At 38.6% G+C, this 25191-nt stretch overlaps 1 protein-coding gene across 2 annotated transcripts; it reads left to right on the forward strand.

Moving 5' to 3' along the window:
• The first annotated feature begins 816 nt into the window (after positions 1-816).
• On the forward strand, positions 817-23365 carry LOC112564201. Of its 2 annotated transcripts, XM_025238850.1 has the most exons (21): positions 818-1025; positions 1759-1872; positions 2298-5959; positions 6302-6538; positions 6703-6948; positions 9186-11366; positions 11586-11735; positions 11985-12353; positions 12998-13077; positions 13693-13923; positions 14591-14812; positions 15979-16057; positions 16358-16483; positions 16956-17021; positions 17589-17774; positions 17927-18121; positions 18839-19026; positions 19832-20228; positions 20754-20890; positions 22231-22408; positions 22577-23365. In XM_025238850.1, the coding sequence occupies exons 3-21, from the start codon at positions 2386-2388 to the stop codon at positions 22822-22824; spliced, it is 9090 nt and encodes a 3029-aa protein (XP_025094635.1). In that variant the 5' UTR covers positions 818-1025; positions 1759-1872; positions 2298-2385; the 3' UTR covers positions 22825-23365. The 2 variants fall into 2 exon arrangements, with proteins under 2 accessions (XP_025094636.1, XP_025094635.1); XM_025238851.1 differs by lacking the exon at positions 1759-1872 and having other exon boundaries at positions 817-1025.
• Positions 23366-25191: the final 1826 nt, after the last annotated feature.

The following is a 25191-nucleotide window of genomic DNA, read 5'->3' on the forward strand; positions in this document are numbered from 1 at the left end:
ACAAAGATGCAACGTTTGAACATAATACAAGTTCAGTTTATTCGGTCGCCGATCATTTCGCCCCACGACCATTAAAATTCGCCCCACAGTTAATTAAGTCATGTAATCCTCCCAAAACCGAAAATTCACATCGTCCCTGGCCCAGAAGACGAATCGATTACCGATGACAAAAACAGCTATTAACGTCAAATATTAACAAAAAGAGCCGTACGTTGTCCAAACAATATAGATTATAGATAGATAAGCAAGCTCAGCTATATATATATAGCCATGCGAGTAAGTTAACCACCTTCAGCCACCTGACAATAAGCATATAGAGAGAACATATCCTACAATGGCGAATAAACGTCATTTTTCTCGTTAAACTTTAAAATTTAAGAAGATTTTTTCATTAGTTTATTGTGAACTTGTACTTCGACTTTTTCTGCCTATTATTATTTTATGCAGAGATGTCGCTGACCGAGCCGGAGACGATTTAACTTTTCAGTCTTGGGACAACTTAGGCTGTGGGGGCGAAATGACCGGCCCTTGTATAAACAATATTGTTTTGTATTAATACTGTGTAGGTGTGTGTGTTAACCTCTTTGCTGTTGAACTGACGAAATAGACTTGGCTGTGTGAACTGTTGTACAATGATCACAATTGCCTATCTCTCTGTATTCAGTTTTTACTCATCTTGTCATTAGATAATACTCATTATAAACTACTTTCTGGTGTCACTTAGATTTAAAAAATCCAGCAGAAACATTAGGGAATCAACATTAACCATTAACTGCAACCTGCAGCCACAAATGGAAATCGAAAGTACAGGATTTTCCCTGCTAAAATTATGTCATTTCTATTTTGGTTGAAACGTCACGATACGTAGATTGAACACTGTGATTCATCATAAGAAAAAGAAGAAGAAACACTATCATTTGTGTATTTTAGACGACGGAGACAACACCAATCTGGGCTGTAATCCTACGTATACGTGCAGTACACTTCAGAGCGGCGATGGTGTCGTAGGCTTCTCGGCGTCTAAGGTAGGCAGAAGTACAGCTTAAACACTGATAGCATTTTATAATCAAGCAGGCTGTAGTGATAACAGTTTCCTTCCCCCAGCACTTTCAGTTTGTACATTTATGTGAATTGTTTGCAATGGGAAACTTGCTGTGTACAACTGAAAGTATCTACGGAATGAAAAGTGAAGAGATTGATGTGACCATTTAACGATTCGAGCACGAACGAGTAGATTTGACTACAGCCAAATTACATTTTGACAGAATTCCATGATTACATATGCCAGAATTGTTGCTAGTCAGGTTAATCTTTACCAGTACACATACACTGAAGGACTGAGAGACGATGGACAAGCATGTCAACCTCGGGTTACAGTCTTTAAGAAATTACAACATGCAGTTACCAGAGGTGCATGAAAATATGCTCTCTTATGTCGTAAATGTAAACAAATAAAGTCCGACTACGGCTTCAGTTCCTTTATCGACTCATGCAGTGGCCAAGTCCAATGGTCTAATTAATTGACCTATTAGATTACGTAGGCTGTATTAAGTCAGCTGTATGCTACAGGAGATAACAATTAAATGTACAGTCATATCTCAAGATACACTTTAAACTCTGATGTGCTGTTGTGCGTTTATCCAGTTTTGTCTCCCTTCAGTTGTCAATTGTCACGATTAGTAACGTAAAATATATAATTTACTGCTGAAATTACATTTTCTTTTGTTTTTTGTTTTTTCTTGTTTTTACGTGAGGCAGAGCAGCACAATTCTATCAAAACCTTAAGCAAATGAAGAAACTCGTTCTTACAGACAAGAGTGAAAACAACTCACTTTCTTAAAGTACAGTGAAAGTCACAGGCTGATTTACCAGGTAAACACTCAGGTGTAGTAAATGTATGCATAAGGCACACATATCAAATACATTTTGAAAATGGCTTAGAAGTGTACACTTTTCTCTTATTTTATATTATTTGCCCCTCTAAATAGATGAAGTAAATACATATTTCTTTCCATTTGGGTTCCTTTCCTCAAATAATATTTGATGTCTTAGTACATTTTGATTCTCTTGCCACCTTTGCGACCAAATGTAAGTCGCATTTTATCAGAACAGAGACTTCACTGTAGTGACCATGAGCATGCATAACATGTTGTATTTACCTTGAGTATTAGTACCTGTGTCTGTTGTTGGAATGAGCATGTTTGTTGAATGTGAGTGCTTGGTGTAAGAGATTTTGCTTATGTGGATAGGTCTGTCCATCACTTTTGTAAAGTGCTTACTTTTTAACTCCTGTGCAGGGAATAGAAGAAGAAAATTTGCAGAGAACGTGAAGGTGAAATGGGCAGAGATGACTGAATTTTAGACTGGATTATCTAATTTCCAACTATGGCACAACTGTGTAAGTCTGTTGGAATGACTCTTTCTGCAAAAGAAGCTGGCAGTGTGGAGACTACGCAGTTCTGTGACTGTGAGTCTGAAAAGTTTAAAACCAAACAGGCTCAGCAGTTAGAAGCAGGAGAAGGCATGCTTAATGATGATTATAAAGCAATGCCATCAAGAAGTGAAAACCCCACCAGTTCAGCTGGTGTCCCTGAACAGAGTCAAAGAAGCCAAGTAGCTAGTGATGGAGAGTGCGCAGCTGGCAGGGGAGAGAATGCAGCTGACATAGGAAAGCATGCAGCTGGCAGGGGAGATTACACAGTGGATGGAGAGCAAGATGCATGGTGCTGCAGAGATCATGGCTGTAGACATAAGCACACATCCCAGCTGTCAGAAGCAAGGAATTTGCCTCCTGAAAAACTGGAGATGAAACATTGCATCAGTTCGGACTTTGTTCTTAACAACCTAGATCAGCAGACTTCAAAAGTATTCCTGCTGGAGGAACACACATCATTGAATTCTTTGACATTTTCTGATAAGCAGCTTCAGATGCAGGCAGGTGCTGAACAGAGGAAAGATCATTGGCAGGATGTTGTCATTCCTCATGACCCTTGCCCTACCGACCTCTTGATTGACTTCTCTGAGCAGCAACCTTGGATGAATCTGAACAGGAATATTTTCGGGGCATCTCAAGCTAACCTTCACCCCCATCATGACAGCAGAGGAGAGGGATTAGGACTGCAAGAGAAAGATATGTGCCTTGAAGAAAAGCTTATGAATTCAGGAATTGAATCAGAATCATTGACAACTGGTAGTTCAGAGTTTGACATGATAGATGAAGATTACATCGACAAGGTGATTGGAAAATTAGAGAACCCTCAGCCTGATTGCTGGCTACAGAGGTCTAGCAGTAGCATGATGCAGAGTCCTAGTCTTCTTGACACAGATGTCCCAAGCTATCAGGAAACAGGAAGTTTAAGCCTTTCACATCCTGAGGACTGTATTCTCAACTCGGAGAATCCTAGACTTGGAATGACTCCAATCACACGTCTTCCTGAACTCCCACAGGAGCAGGTTCCCCATATTCAAGGTATGATTGTTCCAGATGTAATCAGCACACACAAATCCAGCACTTCAGAACATCATTATTTCAGTTCCCCTGTTCCTGTTCATCCTTTCTCCAATGTTATCAACACAGAAGTGCAAGAGGATGAAAGTTGTCCACAGGAATTTCTGGTGTCAGTAGCAGAACCCATTTGGACAGAATCTGCAATGAAAATCCCTCCACAGCAAGGCATGCAGAATGAAATCTACCCAAATATCAATGAGGAAGAGGAAGAATCATCTTTTTCATTAGTCCAAGAAGCGGAGAAATCATCAGTCGAAGCAGGGGAGGAGCTGTTGCCATCAGCCCAAATAGAAGACATTTTGGCCAATCCACAGAGTAGTCTGTGTTATAAGAGTAAGATTAAAAGTCAGGAAGTAGCAGAACTGAGTGCTGATAGAGAACATGCAAGTGCAAGGGAGTGCAGAAAACAGAATGATGACAGAACTCAGAAGATTGATGTCAGTGACATGGAGTTAGTGAGTGATGATAGAAAGGAAAGACACGAGGATGAAGACAGAATGAGAAGAATCAACAGCAGCAGTCAGAGTGGGGACTGTTGCACACAGATAAGTATTTGTAAACAAACAAGTGATCAACAGTTTATGTTGAACCTTAAAGAGGAGGAGAATGTTGGCACCATAAGCAAACCAAAAGATGACAGTTTGCTGAAGATGGATGAAAGGCAACCAAGAATAGAGGATGAAGTTGAGGGAAGCAATGGCAGCACACAGAGCTGTGACCGTGCAAGTCAGACGACAGCTACACAGTTGGACTGGGAGCAGTTTAAAATTCATGAAAGAAAGTCTGAGGATTATGACTGGAGTTCTGATGACAATGGTAGCATGCAAAGTGAACACGATGATTACAGTTCTGAAGAGGATAACAACACAGAGCCATTGCAAGAATCAACAGCTGATACAGCTTCCGAGGATCAGCTGAATTACTTTTTTGGCTATGATGATGACGAGATGCATACTGATGTTTGCCCCCCCAAATCCACAGTGCCAGTGAGCTCCTTTTCAGTGACTGAAAGCAGCAACGTGGCCAGTTTAAAGCATTCTTGTGAAGGAAGAATGGCTGACATTGAAAACAGCAGCGGTTCTAAAACAAATGATGAAGACTTTGATTACCACTTGCAAAACAGCACTGGTCTCACTGAAGACTCTCTAGTGCAAAGACACAAGGGTAGGGCCAGGTGTAAACCAACGCTCAAACTAAAACTCCATCTTAAGGGAATGTCTTGTGCCTCTGAAAACATGGTGAATAAAAGAACAAAAAATGGACTGCTGTTGAGAGATCAAAATTGGTCACCAGAAGAACAGTATGAAGAAAAAGACACAGGTAGTGAGAATGCTGTAGTTTCCAGGCACACAGCTACAGATGACTTGCAAGAACACAGCCAGTCATCATTTGCTGGTGAGCAGAACTCACAAAAAGCTATTACCACGAGGGCAGAGCAGCTCATCCCTGTTAAAGTCCTTAACTGTGGACAGTCAGTATCATCAGTCATTCCTCCCTCACAGCCTTTACCTATAAAAACTCAGTCTTTGAAGTTATCAACTGGCAGCACCCAAACCCTTCTTTCATCAACTGTTGTCAACAAGACAAGATCACCATGTTATAGACAAGCTGAAGAACAGTCTGAGAAGAGACAAGAACAAAATATTGGAAAAGCCCATGAGGACAATAGAGAGAACTATAGTCAGAAAGGACAGGTATTGAATGTGAGGAAGAAAGAAAACAAATGGAATGTAGGAGAGTCGGTGAAGGCACAGCAAGAGAAGAGGAACTGTAGGGGAGATAATGATGATGAGGATGTAGAAAGCATGAATATGGATAATTGTTTTGATAAAGTGGAGAAAGAGAAGAAACTGTGCTCAAATGGCAAAGAGATAGGAGACATAAATAAGAACAACATTTATAAAGAAAAAGGATTTGACAATGAGAAGAACATGAGAAAACTTAGAAATCATCAGGACACAGATAATGATGAGAGAGATGAAGAAGAAGAGCAGAAAGAATCAGGAGATAAACAAAACTCAGATGATGAGAGGGATGAAGAAAATGAGAAAGAATCAGGAGATAAACAAAACTCAGATGATGAGAGGGATGAAGAAAATGAGCAGAAAGAACTAGATGATGATGAAAACTCAGATGGTGAGATGGAGAAAGAATGCCTAACAAAAGCCAGAGATAATCAATATACAGATGATAAAGATAGGTATGTGCGACAAAGGGAAGTGAGAGAGGATCACAACAGTCAAGGTGAGGAGAAAGAAAATAAAGAAGAAATAGGAGATGGAGAAGAGGACAAAACAGTGTGTGTAACTGGTCTCACAGCTGGCGATGAAGAGGTTTGTCAGCTGTACTTTGAAAACACAAAACGAAGTGGTGGCGGAGACATAGCAGAGCAAGGCTGTGTGTGGGATGATATGGCAAACCAATTCCTGATCACCTTTGTCGATAGGCAGGGTCAGTATTTATTTATGGCAAATTGTGGTGATAGTGATGTTTGTCGGTTTAAGTACTGTGTCCAGTTAATTCTAGTCATGTTCATTAGTCCTTAAAATGTTTATAGTAATATTCTTGGTCATGCTTGGTATTTCATACTATTGATCAAGTCCAGCATCAGTATAGAATTTATGATATCTTCTTTGTCTTAGTAATTACTTATATTATTTCAGTTTCATCTTTGTTCTCATAATCAGTAATTATTCATAAAAAATTGTTCACTGTGAAAACTATATGAAAGGTGTTTATAGTGTTCAAAAATAAATTTTAAAATCTTTTGATTATTTTGTAATTTCATTTCAGCTGCTCATAGAGTTTTAGAAAGAAGCCACACCATAGTAAACAGAGACCTGCAAGTAAAGCAGTATGTTCCACCTCCTTGTTTTAAGGACACCGTATTGGTCACTGGGATACCACAAGGAACATCGGCAGATTGTCTGCAGAATTTTCTGGAGAGTGTGGCTGATATGGCTCTGGATATTGTGCAGATGAATAATGCAGAGGGAAAAGCTATTGTTTCCTTAGCAGATGAAGAAGCTGGTGAGTGGTGAAAATTGTGTGTATGTGTGCATGCAGGTGAACCTAGATGCATGTCAGAGAGCATTTCAAATTTCTGATACAGATATGTCAGCAGGATTGGTATAAATAAAACTGTTTTTCACATTTTTCTATTGATCAGTTTTACTTTGCAATCTGTGTTTCAGATCTCAATCATGTGAAACATCTGCAGCAAGTATGCCAGAAGAACCCCTTGTATGGTCATTCTGTACTGAGTGTACAAAGAATTCCACTGTCTCACACAGTACTTGTAGACAACCTCAACCCCAAGACTAAAGAGAGCGCTATTCTGTATTTCTTTAGCAACAAAAATAGAAACAGTGGTGGGCCTGTGACTCACATCAAAAGACTCAACAGTACAAGTGCTCTTGTTCACTTTGAGAATCACAGAGGTATGAAGATCTTATATGTAAAAATAACATGATGGTATTCTAGGTATTATAAAGTAAAAAAAAAGTAACAAACAGTTATTACAAATGCTAGAGGCCAATCTATGTGGTGGCTGCCTAATTACCTCTTCAAGCTGTACCCCATTCAGAGATCTCTGCTTTGCCACTGCCATTGATCATAACTTTGCTGTTTTCAATGCTGGTCTCCATCCGATGTGCATTCTGTCTGTCAGTATGTTGGTAAGGTCTTGCAGTTTTTTTGTTGTTGTTTTTGTTGTTGTTGTTTTTTGTTGTTCTTTTGTTGTTGTTTTGGTTAGTGCTTGCTAACAAATCTATATGTCATCTGCAAAGCGTAGGTTACAGATCGGCCAATGGAAATGGAACTGTGATAGTCGTGGAGGGTTTTGAGCATAATGTTTTCCAAGAAGATATTAAACAGCACCAGTGATAAGGGACATCCTTCACATACATCTACTGTGTGTGGAAGTAAACTCCTATTTGGTTGTTCAGCAGTACTGCACTTGTTGAGCTATTATATAGCACTTCAGTGACTTGTGTAACCAAAATGTCAGTCCCTGATGGCTAGGTAGGGGTGGGCTAGTTGTAGAAGAACACAACAAAGATGGAAAATGCCGCATAACCGTAGAATTTATTCAGAGTCTCACTCGTTGGCTGGCCTGCCATTTCTCCACTCTCACTTCCAAAATCAAAAAAATCTCAACTCTCAAGCTACGCTTCTTATTCTCTCCCTGTCGAATGTCTTAGAACCATCCACCCACTTTTCCCACGGTCTTGTCCTGACTTTTCCCAGCCCCTCCATGGCGCCAGTGGACACACTGACACCGCCCTGTCTGGTCATTGTCTCCCCAAGTGGCTCAGGCAACTGCATATCTTCTGGTATAACAATAGGTCCAGTAGCCAGTAGCTATGGGTGAACAGCCCAAGGCTGGCTATTACTCACACAGCTGGTATGAGAAAGGGACAGTCCTGGGAGCTGTTCGACCCCTACCCTCTACAAGCAAAGACATAAGTCAGTACCCTACTAGAGTGCTACACTTGAACAAGGCCTTCTTCGATGTTGAATCTTTGCATAACATGCCATAGCCCTTGTGCCAGACTCTGTTGAAAGTCTCTTTAAAGTCAGTGAAGTGGTAGAGGTCCAGCTGATGCTGAAGATGCTTTTCTATGAGAATGCAACAGTTGAAGATTGTGCTTTAACGTGGTCTGAAACCAGCCTGTTCTTCTACTAGCAGTTCCAAGATTCAAGTTTCTTTATTAATGTGTCACCCTCTGATGGGCATTGAGATATTCAAAATGTATACATACATATTCACACACATTCCTATCTACAGTATCTCTTGCTTACATACGCACACGCAGGGTTTATGACAGCTGATATGTTTTTTAAAAATCCTAATTTTCTGTATCACTCATTCTTCCCTTCTTCAGGCGTTTTCATGTATGCCTACATAAGTAATCAAATAAATCAAGCTTATAAACATATGTAAACAAAGGATGAATTTTTATCATAAGATGTTTTTGCCATTCTCTCTTTCCTACCAGCATGTAGGTCATAAATGCACACACACATTTATATCCCGATATATATAATCTCTCTCTCACACACACAAGTGCCATAAGTGTAGGTTATATACGGTACCACCAGGATCTCCTATCGCAGGGCTTTTCTCTGACTTCTGTCTTGCTACATGTCTCCCCTTTTTTGCTAACCCAGAGGGTTAGTGTGCCATGTGTGGCATGTGTTGGAAGAACAGCGCTGGGAGTGCAGTTGGGGTCTGCCTAGCAGGAGTTGGGTGGGGGCTCCCTCCTCCCCAAGGCTCCCTCTGGACTACATAAACTTGCATGCCAGTCAGTGGTGCTGACCAGTGCTGCCAGCTAATCAGCTTTCAGCTGGCATCTAAGCCAGCCTCTACCACAAATAGATACCATTGGAAGTTCATATAATTGTTTTCAGATTTTTTTTGTTTAACATGCATTGAAATACCCAATCTTGTCTCAGATGCATCGGATTTTATCTTTCATTTGATTACTTTCTTCCTCGATACTTTCTGTGTTATATTTTTGTTTTACTGTTCTATAGTGTCCAATCATCACCCTGTTCTGTTCCAAGTATCTTTGTTTATTCAACATGTTACTAAACAAAGTTAAAGACAGAACAATTTACAGGAGGTTAGTAAAAGTGTTTGCAGCTACACTGTACCATGCTGTAAATGTTTCAGATGCTCAGGCAGTGGTGGACAAAGAATCGCATATCTTAGATGAGTTTCCGCTGAAGGTTTCATTGCACCTGGACTGTTTCCCGCTTACAGCTGAAGTTACGGAAGAAGAAGGTGATTATTGTTCGAGTCTGTTGACTGGAGAAGGAGTTCCAGCTATTCACAAAGAGCATGACCATGAGGACCAGACTCAAGGAGAACAACATCATTCAGCTTCTGAAGAAATTCAGCAGGATGATCATGACTCTGGTCCTTGTGAGGTCACTCAGCAGGACCATGTAGCAGAAGGCAGAGGTAGCAGTTTTCGTCATGAGTTTTCTCCCATGGAAAGACATAGTCAAGGAATTAGTGAGTGGAAGAATGATCGTCATGCTTCAAACAGACCAGACAGAAGAGCGGAATGGCATTGTGGATCTCACATCTCTCAGCCATGTTGTCAACAAGCAGCTCGCTTTGAAGGACACACGGCCTTCAACTCACCTGGTCCTAGTGCCGTACATGAGCACTCTTCAGCATACAGACCTACCCCTTGTAAATTTGACAAAGTGGTAAGAGTGGAAAATAACCGTAATCTCCACTGTCCACAGAGTCAACAAACTGAATGTCCACATGTCATTAAAAATCTGGGGTCAGATGTTGTTGATCGATTTCGAGAGAATAAAGAAGCACTTCGAAATCTTGCAACTGACCTAAGTCAAATTCATGGTAGATTTCAGTGGAAGCTACCAGAATGCATTGATGTTATTGCCCTAACATCTGACATCCCTAAAGACTGGTATGAACAGGTGACCAAAAAATTAGACAAACATAAACATCTTATTGAGGTGAATCTTGGCAAGGGGATGAACCCATTGCCTGATAAAAGAGAAACACAAAGGCTAAAGCGATTAGCAGAAGGTGGAGTAGATTGTAAGGAGATGCCGAAAAGACAAATAAAAGAGCAACATTCAGATGCTGATCTGACACATACATCTGTTACTGAAAGATGTAGACCTCATATACAGAACAGACTGGAGAAAGAAAACAAGGAAATCTCGAAAGAACATCGGTCTATGTTCTATGAAGAGATTATACCGAATGTGAAAGCATGCCAGATTAAGGTGATGTCTAAGCCACAGGTTTTAAGCATCTTTAAGGAGAAATGTAAAAATGTTACACTTCTGGTGGATGAAGAGAAGAGCCTGGTGAAGGTAAGAGTAAGCACATCAGCATTTGAAGCAAAGAAGATGATGGCAGATGTAATGGAGTTTATGACAAAAATATCTGAGAGAAAAATTCCTCTCTCAGCAGCAATGGCTAAAATGTTCACCAATGTTCAGGCTCATGGTTATTTTCAGGCTGCACTTGACAATAAGGGAGTGGCTTGTTGCCTGCATCGGGAGTTTAATTCTTTTTCTGTCAGTGCCCATGCACTTCATCATGAGCAGGTAGAGCACATTCTTACATCTTTGTTCAAAGAAGAAATCATTAATCTTGATGAGGATAAGCTGGCATCAACAAAGTCTTCAGCATGGCAGGAGCTGGTAGACAAACTGCAGCAGAGAGACAGTGAAATGTTACCTCCTCCTGTTGTGATGCTAGATGTTCAGAAGAATGTTGTAGCAATAGTAGATGTTCATGAGAATATAGCAAGGACACTTTCTGCTGTCAAGACATTTTTTAGTACCAACAAGATGCAGGAGAAGGTTGAGAAGATAGACCAGAATCGTTGCAAGTTCCTGCATGAGTTTTGTACTGAAGAGATGAAACAGCTGCAGGAACAAGCCAAAGAAAGAGGTGTGTCTTTTAGGATCAGCAAGGATGGCACTATTACTTTCAAGGGTTTTCATGATAGTATATCTGTCATTGATAAGGAGATGAAGGACTTCTTAAAAACCATTCAGAGTCAGCAGAAGACCTTCTCTGGTCCAGGAGTTGCTGCTTATCTCACCAGCACTCGAGGTCAAGAGTTCCTACAACAGACAGGACATGCAAATGGTTGCCTAGTAACCATGTCTACAGGTCGTGTCCATGAGACAAGTGAATCTTCTGATAACGTTCTAGCCAGATGCAGATTGGAACAGGGTGCAGAACTCCTTATCATACAAGGGGACATAACAAAGTGTCAAGTTGATGCAATAGTTAATGCAGCCAATGGTGATCTTCATCATGCTGGAGGTGTGGCTCTGGCAATAGCTAAGGCAGGCAAGTGAACATTTTTTCCTTCCATTGTATCCTCTCCATTTGCTTTCTCTGTACTTTTGATGGTGCCGTTAAGCAATCATCAGTAGTCATCTATTCATCTTTGAAGGCATCAGTTATTTTGTGTAAGTCTTTGTTAAGATAAGGGTTACCTGTAGTTTCTTTTAGCCATCTCTGTTTAAAAACTATGTCTCCATTTCACTCGTGTGTGTGATGTGCCAGGAGGTAAAACAATTGAAGAGGAAAGCCGAAAACTGGTTTCAAAGTATGGCCCCTTGTCAGATGGAGAAGTTGTTGTCACTGGAGCTGGACAGTTGCCTTGTTCCTATGTCTTGCATGCAGTGGGACCGATGTGGAAAGATGGGCAGAAAGGTAAGAGCACACACTGTGTTCTCGGTCACTGTGTCCTCTTTCCCTAAGGATTACAGCACATATGCAGTCATATCTTATTCATTCACTTTCATAATATTCATAATTCTACATCAAGATATGCATGGATGTGCAGATACAAGAAAAAGTGCCCACATGCACTTTCTTTTTGCACACATAAATGTTCTAACAGACATAAGCACTTTCACACATAAACCTCATTCGTATTGTGATTTTTTTTTTTTTTTAAAGATGAAACTGCATGCCTGCACAAGACAATTATGAACATCCTGAAAATGGCAACAGAAAAGCAGTTGTCATCTGTTGCCATTCCTTCAGTCAGCTGTGGCATCTTTGGCTTTCCTGTGGACAGGGCTACAGACATCATTGTCCGTTCCATTGTAAAATACTCAGCTGAACATGAGGACATGTGCCTTCAGAAAATCATTTTGATTGACCTGAATAAAAAATCACTGAGTGGACTGTTGAGTGCCGCAAAACGTTATCTTGAAAAGAGCATGACAGTGACAGGTGAGATTCGAGAGTCAAGTCACATGACACCCCAGACTTCCAAATACAAGGAAGAGTCCCCAAGGAAGTCTTCAGAGAGAGCATGGGAAGGTTAGTTGCCACTAGGCTAACACACTTTTCTCTCCGGTTCCAATGTTTTTCTTTGAGCTTTAAATTTTTTTTAAGTTTTTCAATACTTTGTGTAACTAGGAAACTCTTCTGTTCGCCTCACTGCTCACTTTTCTTCCTTTATCAAAGCTCTGTCCTATGTTGCCATTGTGTAACTTGTGTGCTGCTACATACGTTTTTTAATTGTGTGCTTCATTACATGTCAAACTGTTGATTCATTTGACTACTTAAGCAAATGTACTTTATAAATTACTAATAATTATTTCCATAATTAAATTTGTTGTCATTCATGTCATGCACATAGATTAACACAATTAGTAGGTTGCTTGTACTAATGAAGTTTGAGTGATTAAATATATTTATTGCATCTTTAATAACTTACAGAGCATTGGCGTATATTTAGAGGGAAAAGTGCTTCCACTACAGAGCATTGCTTATTTCCTGAGTGATGATGACTGATCGAGTGACTTTAATGAGACATCAGGAAACCTTTGAGATAATAAATATGTGATAAATTCTTTTTAGTGACATATAAGGCCATATTTATGGCATGATTTTTGTCACCAGCTGTAATCTGTGACAACAGAGCTTAACTCATGTTATCACATGCTTCTGTTTCAAAACAGACAGACGCAGTGACCCATCAAAAGACAAGAAATCAAGACTTCCATTCAGAATAATCTCAGGGGAGTTAACTAAGTCACAGGTAATGCAGATACTGTATGCTTTGTTGGAATTTTTTTTCTTTCTTTTGTATACCTCCATTATTTACCGGATCATCAAGGTGATGTGGTGTCTTTGCACTCTCCTTTTTTTATCATTGGATGCCACATATTTAAGTCTCATTCCCATAAAAAGATAAAAATCCTCACAAACCCAGCCACTATCAGAATCAGAAAAATCAGAAAACTTTAAACATTATGTATAGAATTTAAGGCTACTGATAAAAAGAAAAGGAGACAAAAACTATTATAGGGAAAAAGCTTTTATTTATTTTATTAAAGCTATTTTTTTATATGAAGTGGCTTTTGGACATTTAAAGATTTTACATTTGCTGATCATTTCAATGGCATCTGCAGTCCCTCAGCTCACACCATCTCTCACAGGGTCATTGTTATATTATGGGGTTAACATAGGATATTAACTGATATGATCTGATACTTGAAGCAGATGCAAGTCCAAATACAGTCGACACAGAATAAGATAAACAGATAAACATTCTATCATACAAATTACAGGGGCAAATATATATTGCAGAGCTAGTAGTCCAGATCAAGCTAGCATGAGTTAAGTGCGCTTACCATTTCTGTTTACATTTCAGGCAGAAATAATTGTGAGCACAGTCCATCCAAGTCTGGACTTGCAGAAAGGTGTGCTGTCCCGCAGTGTGCTGGAACATGGTGGTCACAAGATACAGAAGGAGCTGCAGGAAATTTCCAAGAAACGTGGCCTAGCTCAGATGGGAAAGGTGGTTCAGTCATCTGGGGGGGATCTCAGATGCAAACATATGTTCCACCTAAGTCTCCCAATGTGGCGAGATGACAAGGGGCAGGTAATGTGCCTTAATGATTCTTTGAAGTTTTTGCAGTTTCTGTGATTACTTATCTATGAGATATAGTTATTTTCAACTGTATACAAAGCTTAATTAATAGACTAACATTATTAAAAGATGAGTTAACTAGTGCTGGCATGAAAATATGACTAAAACAAAATTAATATCAATTGTTGAACTTATTATTAATTGCTGAAATTACATAAAATAAGAAGCAAGAGATTAAAATAATAAATTTAAGATGTTTAAATGTTGTTTAACATTTTTCCTACAAATTAATGTGTATTTAAAGAAACCTTAAGACGAATACTATGCAGTAGTGACCAAAATTTACAATATTTACAGAATTTTCATTTTTTATAGACTTTTGACATTGTGTACAGAGCTGTGATTTTTTTCTTATTTCCTTAAAAGATTTTTATCATGTACATAAACATTTTTAATAAATTCTTTTTAGTATTAACTTATTATAATTACTTAGGTGTCAGGTTTTCTTCTTTCCTTAAAAGAAATTTAGGGGTGTATAGAAAATTGAAAAAATTCTCTTTTTATTATTAATTTATTATAATTATTAAGATGCTAGGTTATCACATGCCTTGCAGCATTTTGCATTTGGGATCAGCTTATATTTTATTTAAAGCTTTCTAGTGTCCCATTCTTGTGTCAGGTTCTTAAGTCAGCCATCAAAGAGTGCCTGGAAACTGCCAAGAAACTCAAAGCAAAAAGCATAGCCTTCCCCACCCTTGGCACAGGTAAACTGGGGTACCCCAGTGATGCTGTAGCAAGCATCATGCACGAAGTGATAGGCAAGTGGCAGTATAACAACCGCGACACCAATTTACAGGAAGTGCAAGTTGTGGTCTTCTCCAAAGACAGAGACTCTCTGGAAGTGAGTCTTTAAAAATTTTTCTTCATTAACTAACTTCTGTAAAATATTTAACTGTAACTGTATAAAGTCATCTTCACTATTTATCTTTTATCTGCTCGTTGAGCATGTCAAAAACCAACATTCAGTCATATAGATGCCCTGTCAATTTGTTTCGTTTTTTCATGCCATACCAGATGACATGACCATGTGGAGATCATATACTATATATCATATGTCTAGATACCTTAAATCCAGCTGTGCAAACCTGTTCCCGTCAAATGACCACAGAACTGTAGGATCTGAATTCACCCCTCTTATCCCCACCTGTCACTCTAGTGAGCACTCGACTCCAGTTTTTTGCCTGGCTTAAGACATGTGGGAGCTACCTTATTTCTTTGTTCTCTTGGAAATACCAGTATGGCCTGTGAAGTACGGTGAAGGCCACATGCTAAAATCTTCACAGTACCGACTGCCTGTCATGCCTGTCCTGTCTTCTCTTCTTCGCGAAGTTTCCCGCTTCTAGACCACTGAAGGTTGCATGCAGCTAGTAAGAGACGAACCACAGCAGGAAAGTATAAGCATCAGCCTGTCTAATGCTCTTTTCTTTATATCGGTGTAAGGTAAGGCTAGATATCCACTCCATCTCCCTCGGGACACTTGGTGACAATGCGGTTACAACAACACCGATACTTTATTCTTTTAGTAAGAGGTACCAGAAAAGGTTTGGACAGCTAGATTTGAGGTAGCTAGAGGGTGATCTCCACATAGTCATGTCATCTTGTAAGTACTTGAAGAAAGAAATTTTATTTATTAACTTAGGTATTTCTAAGTATCTGTAGAGTACTTTCACTTTCTTGTCCAGATATAAATACTGTAATTTTTTCAGTTTGTGTTATTTTAAACTTTTGTATTATTTAACATAAAAGTTTAAAATAGTACTCAGGTCACAATTAGCAATTTAAGTCTTCTTTGGAAAAAAATCTGTTATCGTGGTTATCGTGAAAGATTTCATAATTATGCCATTCCTGTGTAACTTCAGCACAAAAACTATAGTCCTTCACTTGAAGGACCCTCAGTGATATTAAACCAGACCATCTGATTTTCATGTTGTACATGGTTCATTTCTTTGAAAAAAGCTCCAAAGTATGGAAAATGTATGTTCAAAATGATTTATGTATGTTCCATAGGCTTTCCAGAAATTGGAGGGTAGCCATCACCATGGTGATAGTGAACGCCATGGACATGTAGCTGGATACAGAGACATGGGTGAGGTTTGGGAGAAGCAAGATTATTAATGCATTATCGTAACAAAATCAGAAAACTGTGGTCACATCAGATGACAATGCTTATTGAAACAACCAGTTACAATTAGCTTTACAGAAGAATATTTAATATATTTTACCATCACTTTCATGTAAGATGTAGTTTAGGAAGTTAGAAATCAGAGCAAATTTTCACCAGTTTATGAAACTAGTAGCATGAAAAAATGCATTATCATTCTTCTTGTGTGTTACCACATCTTTCATGGCTTAACTATCCATCCCTTCATTTTCCTTGAAAATCCAGATACACCAGATAATTTAAAGATGAAAGTTGGGGAAATGACAATCATTGTAAAAGAAGGCAATATTCTGAAAGAGCGCTGTGATGCCATTATAAACAGCAGCAACAACTCTATGGATCTAACTAGAGGTAATGGTTTTCACATATTGTAACAGCAATGCTATCTTGCAGACATATTATCAGTCTGTTTTTTTGATGCTATCTTCTGCGTTCCTCTTCATATCATTTAATTCTTTTGTTGCATTTTGTATAAAACTTTAAGAAATTCAGTGTTTGCATTTATATTCAAATCATGAGACATTTTTACAATATTTCTCAGGTATATTTTATTATTTATTATTACTTATTTGTTCATAAATATTTTCAATAAATATTTTAAAAATTTAATTATACAGCATCTCTACATGTATATTAACTGAAATTTTTGCATATGATTAAAATAAGAAAAGAAAAAAAACGCTTTTCTGCTTCTCTGTTTCTTGCTTCTGCGTTCAGCCTAACCTAACCAGCTTTGGTGAAAAAACCAACGATTGGCTTCCATCCACCAGAAAATGTTTTAATAGTTCATTTTCCTGTGTTTCTTTCTGGTTTAAATGAATAGGTGCTTTGTCCAGAAAGCTCCTGGAGGCTTGTGGGAATGAAATATTTGAAGAAGTCATAAAGAAACGTGAGTCTGTGTGATTATAAATTTTTGCAAACTACAATTTAGTGTACCTGTTTGTAAGAGAGTCTAGAAAGGTCAAGGGGAAGTGGACAGGATGGTTTATTGATTGATCCAAGGGTTTAATATATTTGTATGTGCATGTTTCTCCTCAAGATTGTGATAGGGAACTCATTACTGGGGATGGAGGATATATGAAATTTAGCGATTTTCAATCTGGTTCATAGAAATTATTTCTATGCCTTTTCCTGTGCAGATTTCTACCCTGAAAATAATGCAAAACTATCTTATAATTTTATAAAAGAAGTCACTAACCTAGCTAAGTATGTAGTCAAATAAAGGGAGGTAAACAATAGGAACAGCACACAATAGTCAAACATGTCTCTTCCAAACAATGGGCAGGTTCTTAAAATGCAGTGCTGGTAAAACATGTACAGTTACATTCTGCAGCCCAGCAAAAAGAAATTACCTAATACGTACATGACTGAAGGCATACACAATGGAAAACAACAGTGTGGAAGCATGAAAGTGGATGGATATTTTAATTTTAAGTGATTTCTTAAATTTTTGCAGGGCATGAGATGGAGCAGGAAGGGGTTGCAGCCACACGAGTACCTTCAGATTGCCTTGACTGCAGTTACATCATCCACGTTAGTGCTGACCGCTTTAAACAGGACTGGCATCAGGGGGTGTTGAAAGTACTCAAACTGGCAGATAAAATGAATTTTCGATCTCTTGCACTGCCGGCACTTGGAACAGGTTAGCTTTCTTGGCACCTCATGTCATATGTGTATCCACTGGGTAAATTTGGTCAGCTGTTATAGTTTGACAAATTACATGGGTGTAAATGTGTGTGTTTTACCCAATGAAGTGTTTTTTTTTATCTAAATATAGTCTTTTCCTAACTCCAGGGGGTTTGAGTGGAGCACCACAGAATCTGGCTCAAAACATGCAACAGGCAATAGAAGTATTTATAAAGCAAGCAAAGTCAGTGAGGGAGATACGACTAGTCATCTTTCAGCAGGATATGCTGTTGCACTATGTGAATGCCTTCAAGAGAGACACAGCTTCTGGTCATGCTCAGGACAAAGAGAGGATGCCAAGAGGTATATATATGCTATTGTTTTGCCAGAGCCTTTTAGTTTCATAAAACCTATAAAATAATGAGAGAGATTAAAATTCTAATGTTTCAGTTTCAAATGTACAAATGCATACAGCTTTGAAAGTTTTTCTTTGTTTTTTTAAACTGTTTATTTAATTTTATCTTTTCAAATTGTTGCCAAACATACCTCAGAAAAAAAGGATTAAGACAGTTCCACAACTTTTAGTCATTGGGGAATAAACTGCTAGAGAATGAACTTTGAAAGTAACTAGGGCTTCAGTCAGTGGAAGCAAAGGGTTAAGCTTTGCCTTCCTCATGCTCTGCTGTAGACATGGTGAACCACTTATGCATCATAGGCCCTTCCGAAGAGGGATCTTCCCGTCCAGGCTCTTGTTGTGCAGTTAATGTGTTTGCGGTTTCTGTAGCGTTTTATTTTTTTTACAGGGTGGGGTTGCTAGCCCCAAGCTCAACTCTCCGCCTTCATCCCGGCTTGGGACCTGCAGGTTACCTGAGTAGTTTCCAGGTGGAGTTCCCATAGGCTATGGGACACTTCTTATTTCTTTACTGTGGCCCAAATAATTTTCAGTTGAAATGCTGCTCTTCAAAAACGGAGAAATTAACAGATTTTGAAATACTATCTTGGTTATAAGTACACTAAGAGAGATGGAATAAAGATTCATTTTAGTTTATCTAATGCATAAAAGCCTCTTGTTTGTTACAGGCGACAGCAGTCCAAGGTCATCATCACAAGTACCTCTTCCAGCATGGAAGTCAGTACAGGTGCTTGTGTATTCAAACAAAATTGGAGCAGCTGAAAAAGTTCTGGAGAAAATAGACAAACATATCAAGCAAAACCAAGCAACAAAACAAGAGGAAGACAGAATCATCTGCAGATTCTCACCCAAGCAGGTGGACCTTATTTTCATTCCTGACATGGCTGCCTTGTATTAAATAGTTAACTGGAATACATTTAACATGCCAAATCGAATATGTGATATCTATCTTAGAATCTTTCAACAGTTGAAATGCTTTAGGGGCAGCTGGTCATGGCAATGTCATGTTATCATGAAAAGCGGCCAATAATAATAATTAGGATGCTTGTATACCAGGCAAAGCATAAGAATATAAAATAGAAAATGATGGGAGAAGGTTTATGGAAAATTTAGTACTCACAGCTCATGTGCACACAGATACACACACAAATTACACTTACCCAGAGTGACTTTGTCTACTTTGTATACATTCAGAGAAGTGTTACTGCAAGAGCTCTTTCTGGAACAGGATAGTCTTTAGTGCCCATTTAAAACATGGAACTGACTTAATGGTTTGAGTAGAAAATAGCAGGAAGTCATAGTTTTGGTCCAGCATTTGAGGATTGCTACATGGAAATAAGATTCATTTTCTACCATCTGGAATTCACATCATTTATATTTATTTTTTGCTTTTTTGTTAATTAGAACGTTTGCAAACCAGTTTGTCAGCTGTGTCAATATGGAAGTATTGTCATTCAGATATAAATATCATGACTAGGTATGTTATATTAGGTACTGATCTGATTTCTGCTGTGGCTATGTTTCAGGCATATCATAAATAGTAGATAGTCTTTTTGATGTTCAGTTTTTAAAAGCTGTAAATTGTTAGTAACAAGAAGTATCTAATGCCTTTATATGTATGACTACAAAGGTGTTTTTATATAGATATGTGTGTGTTACAGAGGTCAGCCGTAATGGACCTACAAGAGAAATATGAGGTGGCAATCGACCTTGACACTGAGCAAGGTGTCATTAAAATTGCTGGACTTGAGACAAATGTGCTGAAAGCTTTGGCAGCTGTTAAAGACATTAAATCTGAGTCCAACAAACACCAGCCCATCACTACAAGCATGATGGCCATTCGCTGGGAGTATGAAGTAGACAAGGGCAAGTTCAGAAGCTTTGATCCAGAGCACATCATGGAGATAGAGGCAGCTTACAAGAAGAAGGCTTCTACTGTAAATCTGACAGACAAGAAAGGACGAAAATACCAAATTGATTTCAAAGACCAAAAAGAACATTCCTTGGATAACAAGAATCTTCGGCCCATTACAGTTCGTCGAAGAGATGTCGTTCAAGGTAGCATTTAAGATGTGCAGACCGAGAGCATACATTTAAAGCACAGCAGTACACTGGAGAAATAATAAACCCTTAGACATGTCAAAGACTGTTGAAATTTCACGATAGAAAGATTTTTAAGAGTGGGCAATGTGAAGATTAAAAACTTTTGTTTTCAGGTTTATTTTCTGGATGAGAATGTTAAAGAGTGAAGAGGATATTTATACATTCTTTGTAGTTTTTTAAAATAAGGCAACATTATTAAGCAGGTTTTCATAATTCTGCCTGAGAAATTTTTGGTACATCAAAAATAACTACAAACAGAATCAACGGTTTTCATTAAAGAAAACCATTTAAATCTTAACTCTTTTTCAGTTCAGAGCTTCCTTTAATCACCAACTAAATCGATGTTACATTTTTTGATTGATAATAACAGAATGATAAAGAGTTAATGCCTATATGAAAAAAGACATGAAACTGATGTAAAATAATATGCAAAATAATGTGAATGATAGAATCATCCCATGCAAGTATCTGTGTGAACAGAAAAATCGCGAGAGATCCCACTCCCAGACCACTGGCAGCACATGTCAAAGGGAGACAAGGTGAAGCTGGTGGACTTAAATCCCTCCTCCAATGAATATAAACGAGTGCTGCAGCACTTTGGAGGCCAGGCTGTCAAGGTGATTGTTGTCCTGTATTGAGACTGTCAGGTTAATTCTTGCATTGCATCAACAATGTATGAATGCAGTATGCAGGAACATATACAATGCCCACAAATTTACCAGCAGAAAATGCCAGAGATGCCATTTCATTTTTATGTAAGCTAAACTAATGTTGGCTGTTCTGTTAAGGCATAGGTCAGGATATAAGATTGAGGCCAAAAAAAGCAAGGGCTCAAGAAATAGAAAGTTCAGCACAAGAATAAAATGTTACATGACTTTCTAGACTTTGTAATGCTTGGATCCACACAAAAATTTACTGGAAGAAAAACTGAGGAAACATGGAATCCTTAAAGTACAGTCTAGACATAATAAATTGTTGCCAGTTGTGGCAGACTGCCTACATATACTATTTCACCCCAAAAGACCATGACACTCTCTTCGCCCTCACTACCCCCTGAAGTTAATCATTGCCTGTGCTGTTCTACTTGTTGTGTTGTTAGTAGACAGAGTGGTCGACAAAGAGTGCCCCCTTTTCAATAACTGAAAAGTTTCTCCATCAGCATAGCAGTCTTGAACTATTTTTATCAGTCGTTTATTGAATTTTTTTTTTTTTACATCTTTTTCCTTTGTATTCTGGCTCTGTCCATGATAGGAACAGTATTGTACATACCTGTTATCAGGTAATTGGTGTCAGGCAGAGGCATCTGTATTTGGTTTCGTTTTGTAATCAGCAAATTGTCAGAAAAATTACCAACATTTTTGTCCATACCAGAACATGAACTACAGGAGAATTTGTTTTATTGATTTCAGGCGAATGTTATGCTATGCCCATATGCAGAAGTCATAGGCATTTTAAATCATTTGTACCCTCTGCAATTCACCTGCTCAACCTTAGATGAATTGTTGATTGTGTGAGCATGTATGATGATGTAGGTGTGCTTTACTGATGTCTTCGGATGTAAGCTTTCATGTTGTGTTTTGCTATGATGCACCACTTACCTTTTCCTAGTCTTGTAACATTTTTTCTCTCTGTTGTTATAATTGGCCACTGGGATTAATAAAGTGTGTCATTTGATACTGTTGGTTAAACAGAAGTTCTTTGTGCTTTAAAGAGAAGGAGAATTATTATTCTTTAAAATAAATGGGTGAGATTCAAGAGACCATTTAAACTGGCAAAATTTGTAGAGAAGCTGTGTTTATTGCAGACTCAGACAATACACTACACATATAACATGCCTCTTATGTTGTGGTTCATATCCCCATTATGTCACCACCTTTGCTAGATGGATGCAGGATGCTGAGTGTGGACTGTAATATGTTGCTGCCAAAAGTATAAGAAAGCTGCAATTGTTTTTCAGATCCAGCGTGTACAGAACCCAACTCTGTTCCAGCAGTACAAGGTGAAAAAGAAGGAGCTAGAGATACACAACCCACCTGGCACTGAAAACGAACAGAGACTCTGGCATGGCACTGACTCCAAAAACATTGACAGCATCATTACTAATGGATTCAACCGGAGCTATTGTGGGCAACATGGTACAGTATGAATAAAAACGAAAATTTGCCTTAGAGAGTAAACTAAAAGAAGCAGAAAATTGTGTGCATTGGTTTGTGTAACTCTCTGTAGGCTTTGTACAAAATGTTTGAAATACATTTTTGCTCAGATGTGCTTGTGAATCTCACTAATCATTCACCTATTGCCAGGCACAGCTTATGGACAGGGTGTCTACTTTGCAACAAACTCGAGCACTTCCAGAGGATTTGCCAGCGGTGGGAAAATGTTCCAGGTTCGGGTCTTGGTAGGCGAGTCAACACAAGGAAACTCAGGCATGAGAATACCACCTAATAAGCCAGGGCAAAACCGCCCTTACGATTCATTGAGTGGCCCAGGAATGTTCATCATCTTTCATGACAGTCAGGCCTACCCAGAGTATCTGATCACGTACCAGTAAATTGGACATTTGTCAAGGTAGACTCTATAACCCTTTTTTTCAGCGTAATATAGTGGTCTTAATCAGTGTAATTAGCATGGGTTCCCCCTAAAAAAGTCAGAGATAAAACTGATAAACTTTTGGTTGTGAAAATTAAAACTGAAGGATTGGCATTGAAGATGATGATAATTTAGTGAAGATTTATGAACTTCTTGTGTAAAGTTATTGTATAGTCACTGAGCTGGTTGAGACCTGGATTCTAAGGTTTTTGTTAGTTGATTATGTCTTTTACTTGTACTCATAATAAGATGTTGTATTATCATGTTTTGGGATTGTTTTCGTGAAATTATAAAAATTAAAACTGAAGAATAGGTATTGAAAATGAAGATAATTTAACTCAAATTTATTGTGTAGTCACCTAGATTCTACAGGTTCCCTGTTAACGGATGACGTCTTTCACTTTTACTCATTGTGACGTGGCATATGTATAATGTTTTGGACTTGTGTACAGTTGTGAAATGAGGTGTGCTCTAATTATATAAACTGTGGTGCAAGCACAGAATTTTTCCTGGTATTTATGCTGGAGAGGAAGAGATATGTGCATGTGAATGTGTGTACTAATTTGTGTTTGTGCATTTGTATGTGTGGATGTGAGAGAGAGATATGTATGTCTGTAAATGTATGTGTATGACATGCTAATTTGTGTTTGCATATTTGTGTGTGCGTGTATGTATGTGTGTGTGGGGTGGGGGGTGGAAGAGTTATAGTGAATAATTGATAATGAGTAAATCAGTGACCAAACAGATGATATACAAGTCATAATGTCAGGAGAAGCAACATATAAAGCATGTGTATTTAAACATCCTTCACCATCCAGTTTCACTACCTTTTAAAATTACATTTAAATAATTTACACCAACAAAACCTAAAAACAATAAGACCCACTTTTGATCTGTTCTACAAAAGCTGGAGAAGTAGCAGAGAAGGAAAACTCACCACTGACATATCAAGTTATTAAAAATCAAGATCAGTTACACACACTGAGTGGACATCATTGACCTCACAAAGTGACAGGAAACTTTTGCTTTTTTTTAAATTTGAGGCACACGGCCTTTCCACAGAAGTCTGAAGTATGCAAGCCACAATTCAAATGTAAAATTTCAAGAAGACAACTCGTGTAATAACATCAGTGCACTGCTATCTTCGATACCGTCCCTTTATTTCATTTTAATGGTTACCAGAAGTGCAGGGATCGGGAGATAAGAGATTGGGAACAAAACTTTCAAACGTACTGTGTGTCAGCGCTTTCACATCTCGGAGCCTTTGTTATCGTATGTAGTGGTGGTGTTTGTTGGATGGGGCAGGTGTAAATCTGACAGACACGCAGGGACGAAAATACATAATTTCATAGACAAAAGAGAATATTCCTTGGATAGCAAGAATCTTTGGCCCATTGCAGTTCGTCGAAGAGATGTTGTTCAAGATAGCTTCTAAGACGTGCACACAGAGAGCGTACATTTAAAACAGTAGTCTGGAGAAAGAGTAAACCCTTAGACATGCCACAGACTGTTGAAATTTCATGAGAGGAACCCTAGCAGCATCGGAAACCATAAGCTCAAGGGGTCCACCAAGTTTGTCTTGATCCGACTGTGATACAGGGGGTCAATCTATCGCAATGCTTGACTCATGGGGCATGGCGCTGCTGCGCACATAAGCCAAGCTCCACGCTCGCCGAGGCGAAACCAGAGTGCGGGAGATCAACCCCACATATAGGGTCGTGACCCCTAACAATGGCAATGACCTTTTTGCCATGGCGTGCTACATACGACCGGCCGCCATTTTCAAATTTGTGAGTCTACACTTTTCCCAACAGAAAAGCTTCTCAAGCGGTCAATTTCTATACTGATACATGTGTTCGACGCTTCGATAACAGTACGTATAATTTTTATACTCTATATTAACATAGTTATTGAGATTTTAACTACAGAAATGTCCAAATTTAATGCAGAATATCATTCTAACAGAAGAAAGAATAAGAGTACACATTAACGCAATAAATGCACAAGTTTTCCAGACAGAGGTAGAATTCGTGCTCAGCAGTTCTGAACGCTTGTATTTGATAATTCTTTAGCCGTTAGCAATGGAGAGAATTTGGAGCTGTCAGAATTTCCTCAAATTGCGATTACGAAAGTGGAACGTAACAGAGCTTCGGCAGTTCCGTCTGTTTACTGGTACGATAGCGTTAAAATGCCAGGTTTCTTCGGGCAGTATAATATTTTTTTCTCTTATTTATTGTGGGTTTGTTTTTTTTGTCTTGCAAGTCCTGGCTGTGTGTGAACTATGCTGATTATTAGGCTCATAACCTTTCATGTTTATTTGTTCAAGAAG

The sequence above is a fragment of the Pomacea canaliculata genome, linkage group LG5 (assembly GCF_003073045.1).
Source record: "Pomacea canaliculata isolate SZHN2017 linkage group LG5, ASM307304v1, whole genome shotgun sequence".
NCBI classification, from domain to species: Eukaryota; Metazoa; Mollusca; class Gastropoda; order Architaenioglossa; family Ampullariidae; genus Pomacea; species Pomacea canaliculata.